At 44.1% G+C, this 21,690-nt stretch overlaps 1 protein-coding gene across 1 annotated transcript; it reads right to left on the minus strand.

The window, feature by feature from the left end:
• Nucleotides 1-5,357: 5,357 nt before the first annotated feature.
• Nucleotides 5,358-8,178, minus strand: LOC143640383 (palmitoyltransferase ZDHHC19-like). The gene is made up of 5 exons (XM_077108220.1): nt 8,048-8,178; nt 7,578-7,699; nt 6,892-7,031; nt 5,962-6,134; nt 5,358-5,511 (listed from the first exon to the last, which is right to left on the minus strand). The coding sequence occupies exons 1-5, from the start codon at nt 8,176-8,178 to the stop codon at nt 5,358-5,360; spliced, it is 720 nt and encodes a 239-aa protein (XP_076964335.1).
• Nucleotides 8,179-21,690: the final 13,512 nt, after the last annotated feature.

The following is a 21,690-nucleotide window of genomic DNA, read 5'->3' on the forward strand; positions in this document are numbered from 1 at the left end:
GAGGGGGCTCCAGACTGACTCAGGCTGGCTCACCTCCCACTAGAGGGCTGGGCCAGACTTGGTTTTCAAATTCCTGGGCAGCTGGCACCCCCTGTAGTCAGACAGGGATGCTGCAGGACAGGGCTTGCTCCATCCCTAGTGCTAGCTGGGGGTTTTCTCTCCTCCCATCTCCAGCCCTTGCCAGGAAGCCAGCCAGGTCAGTCACTGTGATTATTACTGTTGCCACATTTTAAGGATGAGAGAAATGACAAGTGTCTTGCTCAAGGTCAATGAGCTAGACAATGTTGGTTCCCTAGCTTGGGTTCTCAGAGAGCAAGGATCTTTCCCTTCCAAGAGGGCTTTGTTCCAACCCCTCAGAGCCTCCCTACATCCCCAGGAAACAGCGCTTCTCTAAACCTAGAACAAACAGACAGAGCAGCCATAGGAAGAAGTAAAAACTATTTACAAATGTACAACAGGAATGGAAGTCTTAGCACTCCCAATAGGGGAGTGATTGAGGGCTCAGCTACGAGAGGCCTCCACATGGAGGCTCAAAAGGTGAAGTTCAGATGTCCTGGTATCCAGCAGTGTGAATGGGTGAGTGAGAGGCTCATGGATGGGAGGCCAAGTCTTCTCTGTGGGCTTTTTGCTGCGGCATCGGGCTGATGGAAATCTAAACACATAAGTCAATACATGGGTGTTCTTTCTAGCTTCTACCCTGCAGTTCACAGTCGTGGCTCTGGGCCCCAGGAGACAGGACAAAGGAGAGGGCTGGTACCCCAAGTAATGCAAGGGCCCTTGGTGGGCACCATGGGTTATCTACCCTACTGCACTCCTAATGCTCCACTTCATACATTTCACATGGGATTTCAAGTACAAATTTCCATAAAAAAAAAAAAATAAAGAGCCAGGCAGAGTGGCACATGACTATAATTCTAGTGGTCTGGGAGGCTGAGGCAGGAGGATCACAAGTTCAAAGCCAGCCTCAGCAAAAGTGAGGCACTAAGTAACTTAGTGAGAACCTGTCTCTAAATAAAATACAAAATAGGGCTGGGGATGTGGCTCAGGGGTCGAGTGCCCTGAGTTCAATTCCCTGTCCCCCTCCCCCCCAAAAAAGAATCTCCTTTAAAACATAAATTACTAGTCTCAGTCCTCATTAATAACTGAGGAAACTGAGGCCTAGAAAGGTAAGGGACTGGCCAAGGCCAACTAGCAAATTAGTGGTGCAGTCTTTTCTCTTTGTCTATTCAGCAACACCTGGGAGTACTCTGAAACCTGGAACCCGCACACTCAGGTTCATATTTCTGTTCCTTAAGCTCCATGTGCTTCAGCTTTAGGGCCAGCCCAACCTCAGGAGCCTCCCCCAACACATGTGTGACCCACAGACATCCTTCTCCCAATGCACACCCACTATTCCTCACCTCCTGTAAAGCTGCAGCCTCGCCACTCCCTGGGGGGCCCTGCCCATGTGTTGGAGATGTGGGCCCAGGGAGCTCTGTGGGACGGTGATGACGGGAATATTGTGGCGAGAACCGTGTGTGCACTGGGTCCCCTTGCTCAGGGTCCCACTCCGTGCCTTCCGCCTGCTGCATCCAAGTAGCTGCAGACATGTACCTGGGGCGTGATAGACCAAATGCAGGGAGTCACTACCCACCCTGGCCTGGTCCCCCTGACCACCCTCACCCTCAGCTTGGAAAGCACAGAGCCCAGGGTTCCCAGCCAGGAGTCTCATCCAGGCTGCATTTCCCCTCTACTCCATTTCTTAGGGCAAGAACCTAGAAGGGCAATGAATAGGGACGTTCCCAGAGGCTCCCAGAGTGCCCTGGAGAAAACCCCAAAGGAAAGGACAATGGGTGACAGGGCCTGGGAGCTGGGGTCAGGGACCAAAGAAGAAAACCCAGCTTTATCTCACCCCACTCCCACCAGCCCCAGAGATCCACCACTTGAGCCTTCAGTTTACCAACTCACTTGGGTCCCACTGGCATACAAATGGTCAAATACCAGTTGTTGGCACAGCCCTGGTCGAAGGGGTTGTTGTTCCGGAGTGATTTGCCCTGGAGGGAGATGGGGATGGGAAGAGGAGCTCAGAATCAGCAGGACTGGGCAAGGCCATCTCCCAGTGACTCCTCCTAAGTCAGTCAGCTTAGCCAGGGCTCAGCCCAGGCCTGGAGCAAGATTCTAAGGGCAGGGGAGCCCAAGAGTGACCCAGGGCCTCCTGCCTTCCTATGCTCCTAGGAAGAGTGACCTCCCTTGACCCACTTGTGAGCAGCTCTCCGCAGACAGTGCTGACACTGCACTCCTTTCTCCTGCCTTCTCAGGGCTCCTCATCATCCTGTGCCTCCCTGTGCAAGATCCTTGTTCTGTCTCCATTGGCCACACCTGTCCTCTTACCTCATCCTTCCACACACCCCCCTTTTTAAAAAAAATATTTTTTAGTTGTTGATAGACCTTATTATTTTTTTTTAATTTGTATGGGGTGCTGAGGATCAAACTCAGTGCCTCACACATGCTAGGCAAGTTCTCTGCCACTGAGCTACAACCACAGCCCCTTTCAGATACCTTTTAAACTCTTCCTTGTGCTGCTCAATTGCTCCAAAGACAATGTCACCACCCCACTCCCACTTCATTTCCCCACCTCTCATTTTTTTTTCTAAAATTATGCCTTAACTGAATTTCACTATCTGGGAGGACAGGGGCAGTGGGGAGGCCCCATCATAGTTTCCTAGTCAAAAATCACATGGCCCAGGAAAATCTGGGCTGAAGGCCTTCAGTACACAAAGCAGTAAAGGTCAAGCTCAAAGTAAAGGCAGACCACAGGGCTGATGAATAAGGGCCAAGCACAGAGTGTCAGGTGGGAGGAGGACCAGATATGGCAGTGGTGGGCTGGGGACTAAAAGGATGGGAGGTGATGAGCAGGTAGGCTCCTCTATCTGTTCACTGTCTCGGGGTCTGCAGCGTCCCCTCCCCCACTGATACTGCCCACCAGTCTTACTGAAAGAGCCTTTAGTCAAGAGATTGCCATACTAAAGGAATCCCAGGGCAGAGATGCCCACCCCTATCATTCCTATTCAACACTAAAAAGAAAAAGCAATAAAGATACACAGATTGGAAAGAAGGTAATGAAACTGTTCTTCACAGATGACAATTTTCTATGTAGAATGTACAACAGCCACAAAATGCTGAGGGAGAACTCAGTGGTTGAGCACCCCTGATTCAACCCCTAGTCCTAGAAAAACAACACTAAGGACTCCTGCTCTTGGGAAGATGCTATGAAGAAAATGGAATGACAAGTCACAGATTGCAAGAAGAGATGTGCAAAACCTAGATCTGAATCTGATGTAGAAAACTCTTAAAACTCAATAAGAAAACAACCGTTTTTTCAAATGGGCAAAAGATTGGAGTAAACGCTTTTGGGGGGAGTGGGTACCACGGATTGAATATAGGGACACTCAACCACTGAGCCACATCCCCAGTCCATTTTTTTTGTATTTTATTAGAGACAGGGTCTCACAGAGTTGCTTAGTGCCTCGCTTTGCTGAGGCTGGCTTTGAACTTGGAATCCTCCTGTCTCAGCCTCCCAAGCTGCTGGGATTACAGGTGTGCGCCACTGTGCCCTGCCAGGAGTAAACATTTTACCAAAGACCTAATGAAGGCCAAACAGACATGAAAATAGGCTCAACATCATTACTCATTAGGAAAACACAACCTGGAACCTTAATGAAATACTATGACTCATTTAATAAGACAGGTTTGATTAAAAGACAAAACAAAATAACAAAGGACAGTGTGAGGGGCTGGGGTTGTGGCTCAGTGGTACAATGCTTGCCTAGTGTGTGTGAGGCACTGAAATCGATTCTTAGCACTGCATATAAATAAATAAAAGGTCAACTGATACCTAAAATATATTTGAAAAAAAAAGTGTGAAATGTTGGTGAGGATGTGAAGCAACTGGAATTCCCAACATTGCTGGTAGAATTTAGAAACCTTACAGTTGTTTTGGAAGACAAATTTGGCAATTTCCTACAAAGTTCCACACGTGTTTACCTTATGACTCAGCAATGCCACCCTTAAGAATTTATTCAACAAAAATGAAAACTTATGTTCACATGCCTGTGCATCAATGTTTGGGGCAGCTTTATTTATAACTACCCCAAACTAGCTAGGCATAGTGGCCCACACCTATAATCCCAGAGGCTTGGGAGCCTGAAGCAAGAGGATGACAAGTTCAAAGTCAGCCTCAGCAACTTAGTGATGCGCTAAGCAACTTAGTGAGACCCTGTCTCAAAATTAAAAAAAAAAAAAATTAAACATAATTTCAGGGGTGCTAGGAATGTGCCTCAGTGATTAAACACCCCCCGGTTCAATTTCTAGTATGAAACAAACAAAACAAAACAAACAAAAATACTGGCAAAAACTAGACATAATGTAAAAAATCCTTCGTTTGATGAATGTATAAACAATCTATAGGGCATCCATACGCTTCTACACAGCAATAAAAGAAATAAAATACTGGTATGAGCGACAACATGGATGAATCTCAAATACATTGTCCTAAATAAATAAAGCCAGAGAAAAGAAGGCAATGACTCCATTTACATGTGATCCTGGAAAAAAAGAAAAACCAGAAGGACATAGGGAGAGAGACTGACAACAACAGGTGAATGAAAGGATATTCTGGAGTAAAGAAACTGCCTAAACTTGATCATGCTGGAGAATGCAGGACAGTATCCAGTTGTCAAAATCCCGTATCCTAGACTAAAAGGGTGAATTTTGCAGTTTTAATTTATTCCTCAATAAATGAGTTTTTGTTGTTTTTTTTTTTTAAATCCCACCATGGCTCCCAGGTTTCCACTTCATCAAAACTAAATTTCACGCTCAACTTTTAGGGGCTTTTTAATCTTGACTCCTCCTTATAAATTATCTGGCACCTTGGGTTTGATTTAGAATCGTTCCTTCCTCATTTCCTTAACATCCTACATTCGGGTTTCTCTGCCTTTTTGCAAAGGTGTGCCTCTCACAGACAACACCCTCCTGTCTTCCACCTTTGCAAAATCACACCTAGGACAGGAAGAGTGGCACGTCCTCCTCTACAATGCTGGCCTCGCCAAACTCAGTTTCTTGCAGGCTGCTACACCACTCAGGACCGACCCCCGTCTCAAGCGTTTCCCTAGGTGTCTGCTGGTGTTATTCTGATCGCAGGGTTCTTATCAACACAAGCGCAGGATGCACCCATCCCTCAAATAACAGGCTCTCCATGCAATGCACCCACGAGGAAGAATGACCACTGAGCTCCAGGGGGAGGAAAGATCTGAGCTGCATCTTAAGGGGTGGGTCTGGAAGGACTCATGAGGCACCATCAGGACCAAGGGCAGTGAAGATCAGCCGAAAGTGCCGGATTCCCAAAGATGCAAGATGCCTCCGCACCGTCTGGTATTGCAGTACTCGCTTACCTTGCTCACCGACACAGCCTGTATCATCAGGAGCAGAATGACAGGCAGCAGGAGTACCAAGACGGGTACAGCTACTGCGATGCTGTGCATACACAAGCTAAGAAGAACAGACAAACTGTTCTCTCCTGGCCCCGCCCAACGACCGACAGCCCTCATTAGCCCCGCCCTGGCTGGCCCCGCCCACCCACTTTTGCCTCCCTGGACTGGACAATTAATCCAGCACACCCAAGAGAAACCTCACCCCACCATGCTGGCCTCCCACTTGACCCTTTTCAACCTTCATTACCCCACTTCTTGGCCTCCCTAGATTCTTAACTCCATAGTCCATCCTACCACGCCCATCTCCCTGACCCCACTCGCCTTCAATCTGTCCTTCATAGGTCCTCCCAAGTAGCTTCTCCCTTTAGCCCTGCCCACAACATCAGCCCTCCCTCGGTTAACCCCACCTCTTGGCTGTCCTGCCCCTTGGCTGTCCGTCCCTCCCCACAACCCATTCTCTTCCCAGTGTGGGCCCTTGGGACTGGGTGGATACGCCATGGCTGAGTCCAGCGACAAGGGCATGTGTCTTGTACGAATGAGAAAAAGCACACTGGTAGCCAGAAGAACAACCAGATAAAGGCACAGGGACACCAGCAGCAGCACGAATACGCGGAAATTTCTTTGACCTACACAATTGTTTACCCACAGGCAGTGGTGGTCAAAGTCCTAGGGGAGAGAAGGCAGACCTTGAGGGTCTATTTGGTTTAGCCCAATACCCCCAAATCTTGAGGCCCCCCCTCAACCCAGCCCCTAGACCTCCGCTCTTGGCCCTGCACGTGAGCTCCCATCTCCAGGGTGAAACCAGCACGTCCATGGATAGAGCACAGTTAGGACGCCATGGCTCATCAGGTCATTTGTCATGAGTGAGGTCTCTAGAGACAAGACCTGCCTGGTGTCACTTTGAGCAGGATACAGAAAAGCTGTGAAGCTGTATTTTTTCAGATACTGGGTAAGGATGAGAAGAATTTCTAGCCCAGCCAGCCTTCTGTACTTGGAAACCCGTGCAAGGTGTGCACATGAGAGAAGAGCACTCGGAACCCAGGAAACCCTCAATTGGACACCCAGAGGTGGACAGGCAACAATACCCAGAACAGGGCAGCAGCCGGCCTAAAGTTATGGGTATCTAGTATCAGCAAGCTAGTGGGACAGTCACTGCCTTTCCTCCCCTTTACTCCACGAGGCTCAGCACAGATGGTGCCCTTTGCATGTCAGCACCTGTGCAAGCAAGGCCAGCGTCTCAGGACAAGTGCAGAACTGGAGGCAATAACATATATAAGTGACCAAGAGTGGCTGAGAGCCACTTGTAGCAGTGTGGGAAGATGATCTCATACCCACCCCTGGACCACATATGATGTGAGGTTCCTGGTCCTGGCCAGGTGCCCTGGGATGGGTTGGTGAGTGGACAGGAAGGAGGAGTACTTACCTCCACACAGATATTACAGAAGGGACAGTGGTGGGTCCGGGGTGGACGATGGAAAGAACACTTCGAGCACCACTGCAGGCGAAAGGCCGTGTTGTTCACTCGTGCTATGTATTGAATGTTGGGGTCCTCTTCTAAGGAGCCTGGCAGGGGAAGAGATTTGGGCAGTGGCAGGAGGCCCTTCCACCACTCTACTGCTTGGGGCCGCCCCATGGCATCATTGGGCAACAAGAAGGGTGGGGAGGAGGAGGGCAGGGGAATCCCGGTCCCTGTTGAGCAAGCTGACCACTCAGATGGGCGGCAGTCAGAGAGAAAGGGCTGTCCAGCCACAGGAGCTCTATACAGAGCTCTCCCCTTTTGGAATAGTGATCAGTGCTTGAAGTCGTGTGTAAAATGGGAAGGAGGAGGAGTGAACTGCGTGGTTTGGAAGGGCCTGCTGGCCTCTCTTGCCAGCCTGCCCAGTCCTTGCTTCGAAAGCAGCTGGAACACCTCCAGGATTCTGTTTTTTCGCACTTCAGTGGCTTGGGAAATGAAGTGCCAGGGCCCAAGTAATGATGACATGGAGGGAAGGGCTCCTGAGGCCACGGGGGCGGGGGGTGGGGTTGAGGGGGGTTAGCATGTTTGAAATCACCCCTATAGGCATCAGCCCTTGGGATACCACCTCCTTCTCCAGGGGTCTGAGGCCTTACCTTTGTGCAAAATGCCTGGGTCTGACCCGTTGAGGAAAATGAGGCTGCAGAAGGACAGTATAAAGAATAGGCCCGAAACCACGGCAAATTCCCACTGCCCATTCTGAGCCAACCACCGGCACCTGAAACCAGAGCCAGACTCAGTCCTAGTCTGGGGAAACCCAGAGCTCCCCACAAGGCCTAGTTCACCTGAGGTAGGACTCACTCGCCTTAAGGACTGATCTAAATATAAAGGTTAGAGACAGACCATGGAGACTCCACAAAATATCACCAGCATTAGCAGTCTCTCATAGTTCCCTAAATGCGTCAGGCACTCCAGACCTCTGTGCTTTCACATTGGGTTCCCTCTAACTCTATATCCTCCTTCCCCTGCTGACCCTCTCTCTCCACTTCCCTCCCTGCCTCTGTACTGTCCTTGTCTATTTTCTCTTCTGTGTCTAAGACACTGACACCTTCCATGGGAGACTCACGGAAAGGCGAAGAAGATGCCACTTATTGTAATAAGAAGCATTGCATTAAAAGCTGGAAACAGGCTTGGTTTCAGCCATGAGGATTCGATCGGAGGTTCATTTGGGGGCGTGATACTCTGTGAAGAGGCCATGGCTAGACCACCAAGTCTCACAGACTGAAGCCACCAACGAACTCTTCTGGGTTGGCACCCAGACTGCCATGACAACAGAAGTGACATCACAGAGGTTCTGGAATGGGGGCTCTGGCTGCTTCCAGTGACTTGTGAGATCAACCTTCCCCAACCCCCACATACGCACATGTTGTAGACTGGGACATCCTGCTCTTATGATGGTAGCTTTGTTGGAGCTTGTGATGATATGATGTGGTTTGTCCCAAAGGTTCAAAGGCTGGAGGGTTGGTCCTCAGTGATGAGGTGGTAGAACCTGAAAGAGGTGGGCCTAGTGGGAGGTAACTCATTCACTCTGCAAGATGCCCTCTCAAGGGAGTAATGGACTTCTCATGGGCCCCCATTTGCTCCTGTAAGAGGGAGTTGTTATCAAAAGAGCCAGATTGGTCCCTCCCTGTTTTCTGACACACAATCTGGTGAACACCCTCACCAGAGATCCCTTGCAGGAGCTGCCAAATCTTGGATACTGAGTTAAATAAAACTTACCTCCTTATAAATTATCTGTTCTCGGGTATTTTGTTAGAGCAACAGAAAGCAGGCTAATACAGAGGCCATAAATTATGTGAAGATGGCATGGGGAGAAGTTTGGTGATGGTCATCCCCCTTTCAGGCCCAGTGCTAATTGGAGTCAACAGTGCTCATTGCTCATCCCAGCTCCACTTCTTCCTTTTTGTTGTAACAGAGCTCCAGTTTGGGGAAGGAGGTAGAAATCTACCAATTAAATATCTTCCCAGTTTACTCACTTCCATGGTGGGATTTATGATGTAATTCTCTCTCAAAAATAAAATGAGCTGGGGATGTGACTCAATGGTTAAACAATCCTAGGTTCAATCCCTGATGATGATGATAATAACAATACTAATAATAATTTGTACATATTTATGGCATATAACATAATTTGAAAAATGTTACATTGAAGAACGTCTGAGTCAAGCTTTTTAACATATACATTACTTCATATTCTTATTTGTGGTGAGGACCCTTAAAATCTACTCTTTGAGTCATTTTTAGTGTAGATAACATTATCAACTGTACTCATTCTGTTGTATGTTATTATTAACTGTAGTCATTATATTGCACAATAGATCCCTTAAACTCATCCCTCTCATCTAAGTGTAATTTGTTCTCCTGGGACCAGCATCTTCCCCCTCCACAGCCCAGCCACTCCTGGGCCCCTGGCAGTCACCATTCTGCTCTCTGTTTCTATGAGTTCAACTTTTATAGATTCCACATGTAGGTGAGATCATGTGATTGTTGCCCTGTGCGTGGCTATTTCCCCCAATAAAACGTCCTTTGGCCTCATTCATTTGTCATAAAGGACAGAATTTCCTTATATTTTTTTTAAAGACTAAAGAGTATCCCCTTATATTTCTAAACCACATTTTCTGTATCCATTCATGCACCGATTGGCTGGACCATAGGGTAGTTTTTTGTTTTTTGTTTTTGTTTTTTTTGGTGCTGGGGATTGAACCCAGGGCCTTGTCCATGCAAGGCAAGCACTCTCCCAACTGAGCTCTATTTTTAAGTTTTAAAGAAACTTCCCATACTAATTTCCATAATGACTGTACTAATTTACATTCCCCCAAACATAGTACAAGAATTCTAGTTTCTCCACATCCTGACCAGTACTTAAAATCTTTTGTCTTTCTTTTTCTTTTATTTATGATGGGGGTTGAACCCAGGGGGACTTTAAACCTGATAGACATCTGGAGACCTTTTTACTTTTTATTTTGAGATCAGGTCTCACTGAGTTGCTGAGGTTTACCTTGAATTTATAATCCTCCTGCCCCAGCCTCCTGAGTTCCTGAGATTAAGGCATGTGCCACTGTTTCTTTTGTCTTTTTGATAATAACCATTCTAATAGGTGCGAAAGGGTATCCCATTATGATTTTAATTGCATTTCTCTAGTGATTAGTAATGTTGAATATTTTTTTTCAGATTTCTCTTGGTCAGTTGGGTTTCTACTGAGAATGAAGTGATGTTTGGGTCACAGTCTACCACCAAGTTTTATGTCTATTTGTGTTGTAGCACAAGAAGAAGGGATGACATGCATTGGGTCATGGGAAAAGTTAGCAGTGGTACTAGAATCATAACTACCAGGTCTATTGAGCTTTGGAGCAGACCATGCTAGCCTTAGGGTTTCTCTTTTTGTTTTGTATTTTTCATTAGATATATATGACAGCACCATGCATTTTAATTCATTGTACACAACTGCAGCACAAATTTACATTTCTATGGTTGTACCTGATGTAGCGTTCACACCATATGTGCATTCATACATGTACCTAGGGTAATGATGTCCATCTCATTCCACCATCTTTCCTACCCCCATGCCCCCTCCTCACCTCTGCCTCCCCTTTGCCCCATCAAAGTTCCTCCATTTTTCCTTATCAGAGAGAACATTCAGCCTTTGGATTTTTGGGATTGGCTTACTTGATTTAGCATGATATTCTCTAACTCCATTCATTACATGTCGTAATTTTATTCTCTTTTAATGCTGAGTAATATTCCATTAGGTATATATACCACATTTTCTCTATCCATTCATCTATTGACGGGCATCCAGGCTGTTTCCACAGTTTAGCAATTGTGAATTGAGCTGCTATAAACATTGATGTGACTGTGTCCCTGTAGTATGCTGATTTTAAGTCATTTAGGTATAGACCTAAGAGAGGGATAGCTGGGTCAAATGGTGGTTCTATTCCAAGTTTTCTAAGGAATCCCCATACTGCTTTCCAGATTGGGTTGCACCAATTTGCAGTCCCACCAGCAGTGTATGAGTGTACCTTTTCCCCTTCTACATCAGCATATATCGTGGTCTGTCTTCAGCACACAGGGCATTTGTGGCACAACCACTGTTCTATGTGGTTTACATGAATTAACCCACAATTCCTTGTTTTACAGATAGGGAAATTGAGTGACCAGTGCTAAGTGCTACCCAAGGTCTCCCTGCTGGACAGTTGTAGAGCTGTGATTCGGACTTATGAGGTCTGGCTCCAGAGTCCTTGCCACCAACCACCAAGCAAGTGACTCCAGGAGGAGTTGCAGTCAGGGGGCTGAGTAGAAAGGGAATGAAGTTGGAGCATGGGATCAGTGCCTGAGATGGGTGCTGCCAATAATGGAAAGGAGCCCTGATTGGTGAATCCCAGAGGGCAGACCACATTTAGGTCCCTTGAGAATAGTGATCCTGGACATGGAGGTAACCATTGTGAAAAGAGCAACCATTCTCCAGAACAGAAACCTACTCTACAAGTACAAGGATTTCACCATAGCCTTGTCCCTCAAGGGGGAAGGCGTTTCTCCTACTCCAGGCTCTTATCTCCTGCAAGGTGCTAGTGGTGGTGGAAAAGTAGGAAACACCAGTGAAAGTCACACCTCAGCAATACAGGCTCACTCAACACCATGATCTAATCATAGACCACAGAATCCTTCCTTCCTCTCTACTGTGCCACTATATAAAAAAGCCTCCGCACAACTTTAGAGAATTAGAGATGAAAGAGTTGAAGACACAAATTCTTTCTGGGCAAGAAATGAAAATAAGCACATTATAGGAATCTGAAAGTTTCTGGCCTCTTTGGCAACAGAAAACACTAAACATGACTGAACTTCTAGACAGATGAGCACAAAATCTCACCAAATAAATGGCCTATTTACCTCAGTTCCTATTATTCAGTACACTGTCTAGCTTTCAATCAAAAATCATTATAAGGTATACATACTAAAAAGCAAGAAGAAAGGACATAAAGCAAGCATTCGAATGAGACCCTCAAATGATGAGGCTGTGGGAATTATCAGACAGGGATTTGAAACAACTATGATTGAGATCCTAAGGGTTATAGAGGGTTAGAGCTGAACAAGAATATTCAAGAAAAGATAGATAATGTAAGCTGATGATGGAAATGGTAAACAAGAAAAAAAAGGAAAGACTGGAGATAAAATGACTAAGATGAATGCTTAACACCTTTGATGGGCTCACTAGTACCCTGGACATGACTGGGGAGAATATTAGTGAACTTGCAGATAGGTCAGAAGAAATTTCTCAGGCAAAATTGCAAAGAGAACAGAAAAATTGAAACAGAAAATTTAAGAACAACGGGGCAATTGCAAAAGATAAACACACGTGCAGTTGGAATAGGAGGAGGAGAAGCAAAATAGAAGAGAGTTGAGGAAAGACTTCGAGTAATAATGACAGAAAACTTTTATGAAGTAATAGATACAGGGAGTTCTGAGAACATCAAACAAGGCAAATACCCAAAATCTACACCTACCATCTTTCAAATTGCTGAAAATCAAAGCCAAAGAGATGGTATTTAAAGAAATCATCTTACTCATACAGGAGCCAAGATAAGAATCTTAGTGGACTTCTCCTAAAATGTGCTAGAGAAAGAGAGTTGAGTGAAATTTTGAAGTGTTGAAAGGAAAACCCACCAGCCTATAATCCTCTACCCAGTGTATCATGGTTTGATATTGTGTGTCCTCCAAAAGCTCATGTGGGAGACATGCCTTCAATATACATTTTAAATTGTTTTTCTGGACACAGTTTTGTTCCTGTATCTTCTTAAGAGATATCCTTGAGAAAAAGTTTTTTGAAAAATCTAGTCTCAGCCAGTCATTGCAGGACATGTCTCCTCATCCCCACTTCGCAAAAGGCTGAGGCAGGAAGATGGCAAATTTGATGCCAGCTTGGGCAACTCAGGTGGACCCTGTCTAAAATCAAGGGGGATTGGCTGGGTATGGTGCTCGTTAGTAGAGCACTTGCCTAGCATGTGAAAGCCCCTATTTCAATCCCCTGTACCAAAAAATGGGGTCCTTGAAGAGGCTAATATCAAGGCAAAAAGGATGCAATGATCATTTCTTTTTACTTTTTATTAAGTTGCTAAGGCTAGCCTTCAACTTGTGATAGTCTTGTCTCAGCCTCCTGAATTAGGCATGTGCCACTGTCCTGGCCCAGAACTTTTTAAAATAAAATCAACCCCACAGCATTGTCATCTGATAATATCAAAAAGGTAACAAAAACTATATGAAAAAAATGTTTCCCCCAAATATATGTGTATATATATATATATATATATATATATATATATATATATATATATATATATATATATTTAGTTGTAGTTGGACCCAATGTCTTTATTTATTTTTATGTGGTACTGAGGATCAAACCCAGTGCCTCACATGTGTGATTCGGGTGCTCTACCACTGAGCTACAGTCCCAGCCTTTCAGTTATCATTTCTAGTTGGAGGCACTTTGTGACAGAATAATATTATCTCTTTTTCTGGGTGGGGGGGTACTGGGGATTGAACTCATGACACTTGACCACTGAGCCCATATCCCCAGACCTATTTGGTATTTTATTTTAGAGACAGGGTCTCACTGAGTTGCTTAGCACCTTGATTTTACTGAGGCTGGCTTTGAATCTGAGATCCTCCTGTCTTAGCCTCCCAAGCTGCAGGGATTACAGGCAGGCACCACTGTACCCAGCCCAATATTATCTTCTTTTAGTATGATCCAACCCAGTTGTTTTCTTGACTGTTTTAAAATAAATCTGTTCTCATCATCTGATACAATGCTCATGTACTCATCAAAACCAATGATACAGCTCTTATCATTATATTCATTTGCTCATAGAACCACCCCTGAAATTGGCACCTATTTTGCAAGCATCTGAAGAAGAGGGTGATGGGCTGCACCATTGCCTTCTGTGCTTTTGGCCCGACCATACCCGTGGTGGAATCTCTGACAGACCACTCTCACTGCATGCTACTACCTCAGAAAGCCACTTGTGAGTAAATATATTTCTGCAGAATCTCTTAACGACGGCTACATAAAAATCTATAACAAATTATTATAATTTATATTATAATTTATTTAATTCTCTGTAGTAATTTCAAGCTTTACACGTTACCTTTACACTGTGGTGACCTTCCTTCTATCTAACAAACATCTTTGTGTACCGAACCACTTGTTTCTTTAAAGGATTTGGGAGATCCCTGTGCTGTGGATCAAACCCAGAGCCTCACATGAGCTAGGCAATTGCTCCATCACTGAATGACACCGTTGGACCAGAATGGAGAGATTTTACTGGGAAATTTTATTCAAGCTCTGATAGTACCTAATGAAATGTTGCTTTTTGACAAAATAATGGGTTTCTAGAAAATGATTATTTGTACCCACCAGATACACTTATGATGCCAGCCATCTGATTTACAGATTTACTCTGGGGTTGTTGATAAGAAAATACATTGCTTTTTTTCCCCCAAGTAAAAAATTGCAATCTATTTATTTATTTTTATTAGTAAAATTTTACATAAAACTGGGATTCATTATACCATATCCTTGCATGCACATAATTTGATCAGTCTCATGTTCCAGCTAACATATTCTTCTTTTTTTTTTTGGTACTGGGAATTGAACCCAGGGGTGCTTAGCCACTGAGCAACATCCCCAGCATGTTTTTGTATTTTATTTAGAGATAGAGTCTCACTGAGTTTCTTAAGGCCTCACTAAGTTGCTAAGGCTGGCTTTGAACCCACAGTTCTCCTGCCTCATCCTCCAAAGCCACTGGGATCACAGGTGCCACCACACCTGTCTAACATATTCTTTTGGAGTGAGGGGAGGTGGTATCTTGAACTTTTCTTTTGTTTTAAATGCTGGGAATTGAACCCAGGGCCTCATGCAAGCAACCAATTTATCACTGAGGTACATCCCCAGCCCTTGAGCATTATTTTTAATAGGTCTATCTTTTGGACACGACCTAATGGCTGGGTATCATGAGAAATCCAGTATTTTATGTGTCTGGAACTTTAAGTATATTTTCACTCAAAATTCCTGTAGGACAGGAGTTTCGCAGAGTAATGAACTGGCTCTGGTCATATTCAACAAGATGAGACAACCAGCAAATATGGGAAAGACCTAAGATTGAAATTCAGATTTATAGTACACCAGGATTCAATATCTGGGTTATGTGGCTTCTCTGCAAGAGGAAGAAGAAAGTTTTTTTTGTTTTTTTTTTTTTTCTTTTTAATACCAAGTATTTTGAGCCAGGTGTAGTGGCACGTGCCTGTAATCCTAGCAGCTGGGGAGACTGAGACAGGAGAACGAGAGTTCAAAGCCAGCCTCAGCAAAAGCAAGGCACTAAACAACTCAGTGAGATCCTGTCTCTAAATAAAAACACAAAATAGGGCTGGGGATGTGGCTCAGTGGTTGAATGCCCTTGGGTTCAATCCCCGGTACTAAAAAATAAATAAATATTTTATTGTATGTTGCTGCCAGTGTATATAAAATAATTACCATTGTGAAATAGAAATTCATGAAAATTCAGAGAGGTAGATGTTAAGGATTGACAAAAGTAGAACATTGTATTTTGGTACATGTGTTACAGAGAAATTTTTTGTACAGGCTTCAAATTATGCTCTCTTGAATATTCACTGGTTCTTGAGCAGTGGGTTTGGGAAACCTCAGAAAGATGACTACAAAAAGGAATAGACTTTCTGGGGTCTGAAGGAACTTGTACATGAAGATACTCCAGTCAGTAGGGGATCATGGTGAGCATTCTGCAGACAAAATTTTTCAAGTCAGCAACTGCCTGGGAAACCTTCATGTGGTTGAGTCCGGCCTCCAGCCAGAGCTGCTGAACCACCTTCTTCATAGTGTCAACGCTGGAGGAACAAGACATGGTGCATTCGAGGGCCAGGTGACTCTTCTGTCAGAGAGTCCACAGGTCACCGTCAGCTGGGCCAGATGACTGGGCAGCGTGCAGCAGAGAAGATTCTTTTTTTGAGGGGGTCTGTGGATTGAACTCAGGGCACTTGACCGCAGAGTCACATTCCCAGCCCTTTTTTGTATTTTCTTTAGACACAGGGTCTCACGAGTTGCTTAGCACCTCGCCATTGCTGAGGCTGGCTTTGAACTCACGATCCTCCTGTCTCAGACTCCCGAGCCAATGGGATTACTGGCTGTGCACCACTGCGACTGGCTAGAAAAGAGATTCTTATAGAAAAAGAGATAAATAATTGCCAGGAATTAACGGCTGATTCTTTTTTTTTTTTTTAATTGTTCTATTCTACATGACAGTAGAATGCATTTTGACACAACATGTATAAATAGAGTTTTACTTCTCATTCACTTGGTTAAGGGCTGATTCTTTATCTGAAAACCCAGAAAGAGAAGCATGTCTCTTGGGAGCATGCAAGCAGTCATTCCAGTGTAGCTGAAGTCTGGGAAAGCCCAAGACTAACTTCATGGAGACCCCATACTTCTGACACAGAAGGCAAAAGATAACCCAGTATCTTTGATAAGGGCCTAAGAGTAAATGGGAAGTCTCAACTGGTTCTAAGGATGAGTCACTGTCTATGGGGACACATTCCCCACTGAGCTAACAGAAGGAAACTCAGTTCCTTGTATCTAAATAGCATGTTTTAGGTTTCCATTTTCTTGTGAATTCAATGAACAAATATTTGTTCAGCTCCTATGTTAGCCTGGGAACTCCATGAAATACTTATTTTCTGTACCCCATTGTCCAGGTTCTTGTAGCTGTCTGGCCAGCTACATGAGGACTGTGATGGTCACTTTTTTCTTCTTCTGAAACTACACCCTTATATTTCCTACTTTACCAGTCACCGCCGCCCCGCCCCCCACCCAGCCCATCTCTCTTTTAGTATCAACGTGAATGACATTTGTCATTCTTCACAGTGCAATATCTAATTCCCCTCTTCTATTACCACCATATTCTTTTTTGAAATTTTTCTTATTGTGTGAAGGCTTTATTGGAACAATTCTTAGTATGTGTCTTCCATTGCAGCCTCCCATCTTGGGAGTTGAAGACCCTTCTTTTATCTCCTTTGGGTTAATTATTTCAAACAGGTAATTTAGACCATTGAAGTCCCAGGAATTTGAATCCTGGATCAGAAGGGATGCTGGAGGTGGGGCTAATGGCAATTCTAGGGACAGATTATTCATGAACCTGGGGATTTGTGCCAGCTCCCTGGAACTGCCTTGATTCTGCAATCTGCCACAATCCAGATAACTGCCTTAATTCTATGAACTCCTGATACCCTTCCAGGAATTTCTCTATTTGCTTTGTATAACTAGAGTTGGACCCTGTTCTATGCAAATCACAGCTGGAACTGATGCAGTAAAGCTTCCATTCATTCAACTGAATATGCAATAAATTTTATTGAACACCTATCCTGCCCCAGTCAGTCTCAGTGTCTGCCAAAGTGATTATCCAAACTGATTTGTGGTAATATGTCCAAGGAAAAGATTGGAATTCAGTTTGTTGATCAGCTTTGTGTCACTGACAAAATACTTAAGATATACAACTAGAAAAGAGAAAATATTTATATTTGGGTTATAGTTTCAGAGGTTTCATTCTATGATTAGCTGATTCTGTTGCTTTTAGGCCTATAGTGAGGCAGAACATCTCTGAGGGAGCATGTGGTAGACCAAAGCTATTGACCTCGTGGTGCCTAGGAAGCAAAGGAGAATTTGCTTTTATAACAAAGCCTCTCACTCAAAACCCAGTAAACTCTGAACCATAAATGAATGAATGCATTGTTGAAGTCAGAGTCCTTGTGATTTAATCTGTTCTCAAAGACCCCCATCTTTGAACACTGCTGCATTGGGGACCAACTCTTCAACACTTGAGCTTTAGGGGTCATCTAAGAATACCCAGAATTAGCAGAATTAAACCCTAAGCTGATATTTCGTTTTTTAAAAAAAATGTTTTTTTCTTAGATTTAGGTGGACACAATATCTTCATTTTACACTTATGTGGTGCTGAAGATGGAACCCAGTGCCTTCTGCATGCTAGGCGAGCACTTTACCACTGAGCCAAAACCCCAGCCCTCTAAGCTGATATTTCTTGAGAAACATCCCCACATTTCTATGTCAAGCTAGTTACTAGAAATCTTCAACAGCTGCAAATCATCAAAGAGAGACATTTCTCCCCTGCCAGATAACTTAAATTACCCTTTGATAGAGGCTATAACTAGGCAATTTATACCAAATAGAGTACGAGGAAACCCAGGTTATTGGCCAAGGTATTTCAAGCCAAGTGAGTCTTATAGCATCTCTCAACTATTATCAGTAATGTGAGTAATGACAGATTAGCTATAAAGATACTTTGCAAACACAGAGGAGCCTGGCAATTGAAGTTCTAGAAATGGATAGTTTTCTTTGATATTCAGAAGTTGTCAGACTACCTGGTTTTTGTTTGAAACTTACTAAGAATTCATTACATATAGGATATTCCTAATTCCTCAAAATTCCCCAGCAACCGCCTCCAAATCCCACCCAGTTTCTTTCTTTCTTTTTTTAAAGAGAGAGAGAGAGAGAGAGAGAGAGAGAGAGAGAGAGAGAGAATTTTTTGATATTTATTTTATACTTTTTTTTTTTGAGCGGACACAACATCTTTAATTTGTATGTGGTGCTGAGGATCGAACCCAGGGCACCGAGCATGCCAGGTGAGCACGCTACCACTTGAGCCACATCCACAGCCCCTTTTTCTTTCTTTCTTTTTTTTAGTTGTTGATGGACACAATATTTTTGTTTATGAATTTATTTTTTAATGTGGTGCTGAGGATCAAATCCAGTGCCTCACACGGGTGAGGCAAGCGCTCTACCACTGAGCTTCAGCCCCAGGCCCCCACCCAGTTTCTAAAACAAAAATTCTTGCTATGGTCTGAATGTTTGTATTCCTACTTCCAACCCCCAAATTCATATGTTGAATTTCTAAGCCTCCAAGGGCATGGCATCAGGAAGTGGGACCTATGGGAGATGATGAAGTCATGAGGGCAGAGCCCTATATTCCTGTATACAGTGCATGCCTATTGCCAGAGATTACTATCTTTAAAAATGGGATAGTGTTCTTCAAAATAAGCCAAGGGGGCTTATCTGCCCCTTTCAGTAAGTGAGGACACAGCAGGAAGTTATTTATGAATCAGGAAAGCTGGTACCATGACCTTACATTTTCCAGTCCCCAGAACTGTGAGGAATAAATTTGTTATTTTTTTATTTTAGCATCCCAGGAATACTAAGGTAGTTCATAAACAAATAAGTAGACTCTTTGCTCTGAGAATGATGAAACAGAACCCATGTGGGGAACAAACTCTTATCTAGTTATGTTTGTTTATACTAAACAAAATAGTAGGGGAGATATAGGTATCCACTGTTTTAAGTGTAACCAGAAATGGTGGTGGTTGTTTTTTTTTTTTCCTTGGTTGTTTGGACACCATGGATTGAGCCCAAGGGCACTTAATCATTGAGTATATCATACATCCCCAGCCTTTTTTTTTAATTTTTCATTTTGAGACAGGGCCTTGCTAAATTGATGAGGTGGCTTTGAACTTGATATCTTTTTGTCTCAGCCTACTGAACTGCTGGGATTATTGGTATGCACCATCATACCCAATCCCAGGATTGTTTGAAATGTGTGTTAAGTCACATAGACAAAGAAAGTACTGTCATGAAGGAAGAAGGGACTTATACTACTGATCCCTACAAACAGAAGGCACTGCAGGCTGTGAATGGGGAGCACACAGGGAAATACCAGGTCAGTCAGAAAACAAGGTCAGAGCCTTTATTGTGGTTTTTAAGGGAAGGACTGGGTAAAGGAGCATAAGTTTTGAATTGTTTGGTTTGGCTAACTCCAACAGGCTGCAGCATTTAGGAATGTCTCCTGCAATCTGGTACCTGGCCCTGGGGCAATTAGGTAAAGGGAACATTAAGAGCTTGCTAAAAGAAGAGGTTAGAAGTATAGCCCCCACCCCCAGTGGTTGGTATGCATATAAGAGGTGTGCCTTAGGCAGTTTTTTACTGTCTTTAGGAAATGGATAACCCCAAAGAAGCAGTCCCTTATTTAAAAACTACAACAATAACAACAAAAAGCAGAATATAACGGTATGATTAATACATTCACAGACAGTCCTACTTGTTTTGGCACTTTTCGTCTTTTTTACTAACTCTTTAAGTGTCCATCTCCCTTTCTAGGTCTGTGAACAATGAGCACGGGGTCACATCTTACTCTTGTCACTGGTGGGTATTCAGCATATGCCTCTAAATTAATGAGCCAGTGTGTGTGTTTAGGCAAAATTGAGGGTAGGTATAGTCAGCCAAAAGAAAACAAGCAATCAAATAATAAAAACTGTGAGTCAGCTAGGCAAGAGATTCAGCTTCTGTCCTGCTGCCCACTTTGGCTCTTCAGATACCACTGGGGCAAAAAGAAAGCCTCCCCTCACCACTTTTGCAGACTTCCCCCCATACCTGTATTCTCTCCAAAACTGCAAGAAAGGGAGTAGGTACGAATGAATAGGGAGACGGCCAGAGCTATCTTCTCAGTATTCCCTCCCCAAACACCAAACCTGCACTCCTTTCTCGGCCCTTTCCCCATTTGCTTGGTCCTATGAAATTCTAGCTTGGTCTCTGTGTTTTCTTTAGACAAAAGAGACAAGCGTGAGGACAGGCAAGCAGTGGGAGTCACTGTGTTAAAATCTTGACAGGCTCTTGGCTCATGTCCTTGTAAAATGAGGGAAATACATAAACTCAGGGAAAACTGAGCTTACAATTGTGCAGCTCCACCCTGTCTCCACCTCAGTCCTGTCCCTGACTATGGCCCTTCTACAAATGTTGGACCTCCAACTCAAGGAGGGGCTTCTCACTCTTGAGACAGATGGCATTCTCCCTTAAATGTGTATCTACTTTCTAAATAAACCTTTGTCTCTGCCTTTGCCAGACTCATGCTGAAATTCTTTGCTGCCCTTCTTGGAAGAGATCTCTTCTCCATGACAGTCAGTTACTGAATTAGACATGGTCCTGGCCACCCGCCTCCCATAGATGGCATGCCAATCACTGAACCTGTCACAGGAGAAGATATTTCTCTGAAGAATGGTCTGAGAAGTTTCCAGAGAAAGGGAGAACTTGACTCAGGGCCAGCAGGGTTCTTGCAGACATGACAGAAAAGAATTTTACCATGCACCAGTCAAAGGCAGAGACAGAGGTTTATTTGTGAAGTCGATACATATTCAAGGAAGAATGGGGACTTATCTTAAGAGAGAGACCCCTTTGGGGAAAAGCAGGCTATCTCCAGAGAGACAGACAGCAACCTGTTGGTATGGGGTGTTAGTATTTGCAGAGGGAGGATAGCTAGTGGCTGGTCTAGAGGTGGAGGCAGGGTAGAGCTACACAATTTTACACCCTCCTTTGCACATTGCCCTCAAAGTTGCAAGTGTTGGAGGGAGCCTTTCACATTTAGCGGTTTATGGCGCTGCTTTTGACACTTAGTATGTCTCTCTGTCTTCCCAAATGACTATCTCAAAATGACCAGTTTTGCAAACGAGAAAAGGTTTATTTAGGAGGCAGCCAAGCCAGAAGACAGATCAAGTCTCAGATCTCTCCCCCATAAGGTTTAGGGATATTTATGATAACGAAGCAGGGAGGTCGAAGGTACGGGGAGAGGTGATTGGAAGTAAGGAAAA

This window comes from Callospermophilus lateralis, unplaced genomic scaffold, assembly GCF_048772815.1.
Source record: "Callospermophilus lateralis isolate mCalLat2 unplaced genomic scaffold, mCalLat2.hap1 Scaffold_210, whole genome shotgun sequence".
In the NCBI taxonomy this organism is placed as follows: Eukaryota; Metazoa; Chordata; class Mammalia; order Rodentia; family Sciuridae; genus Callospermophilus; species Callospermophilus lateralis.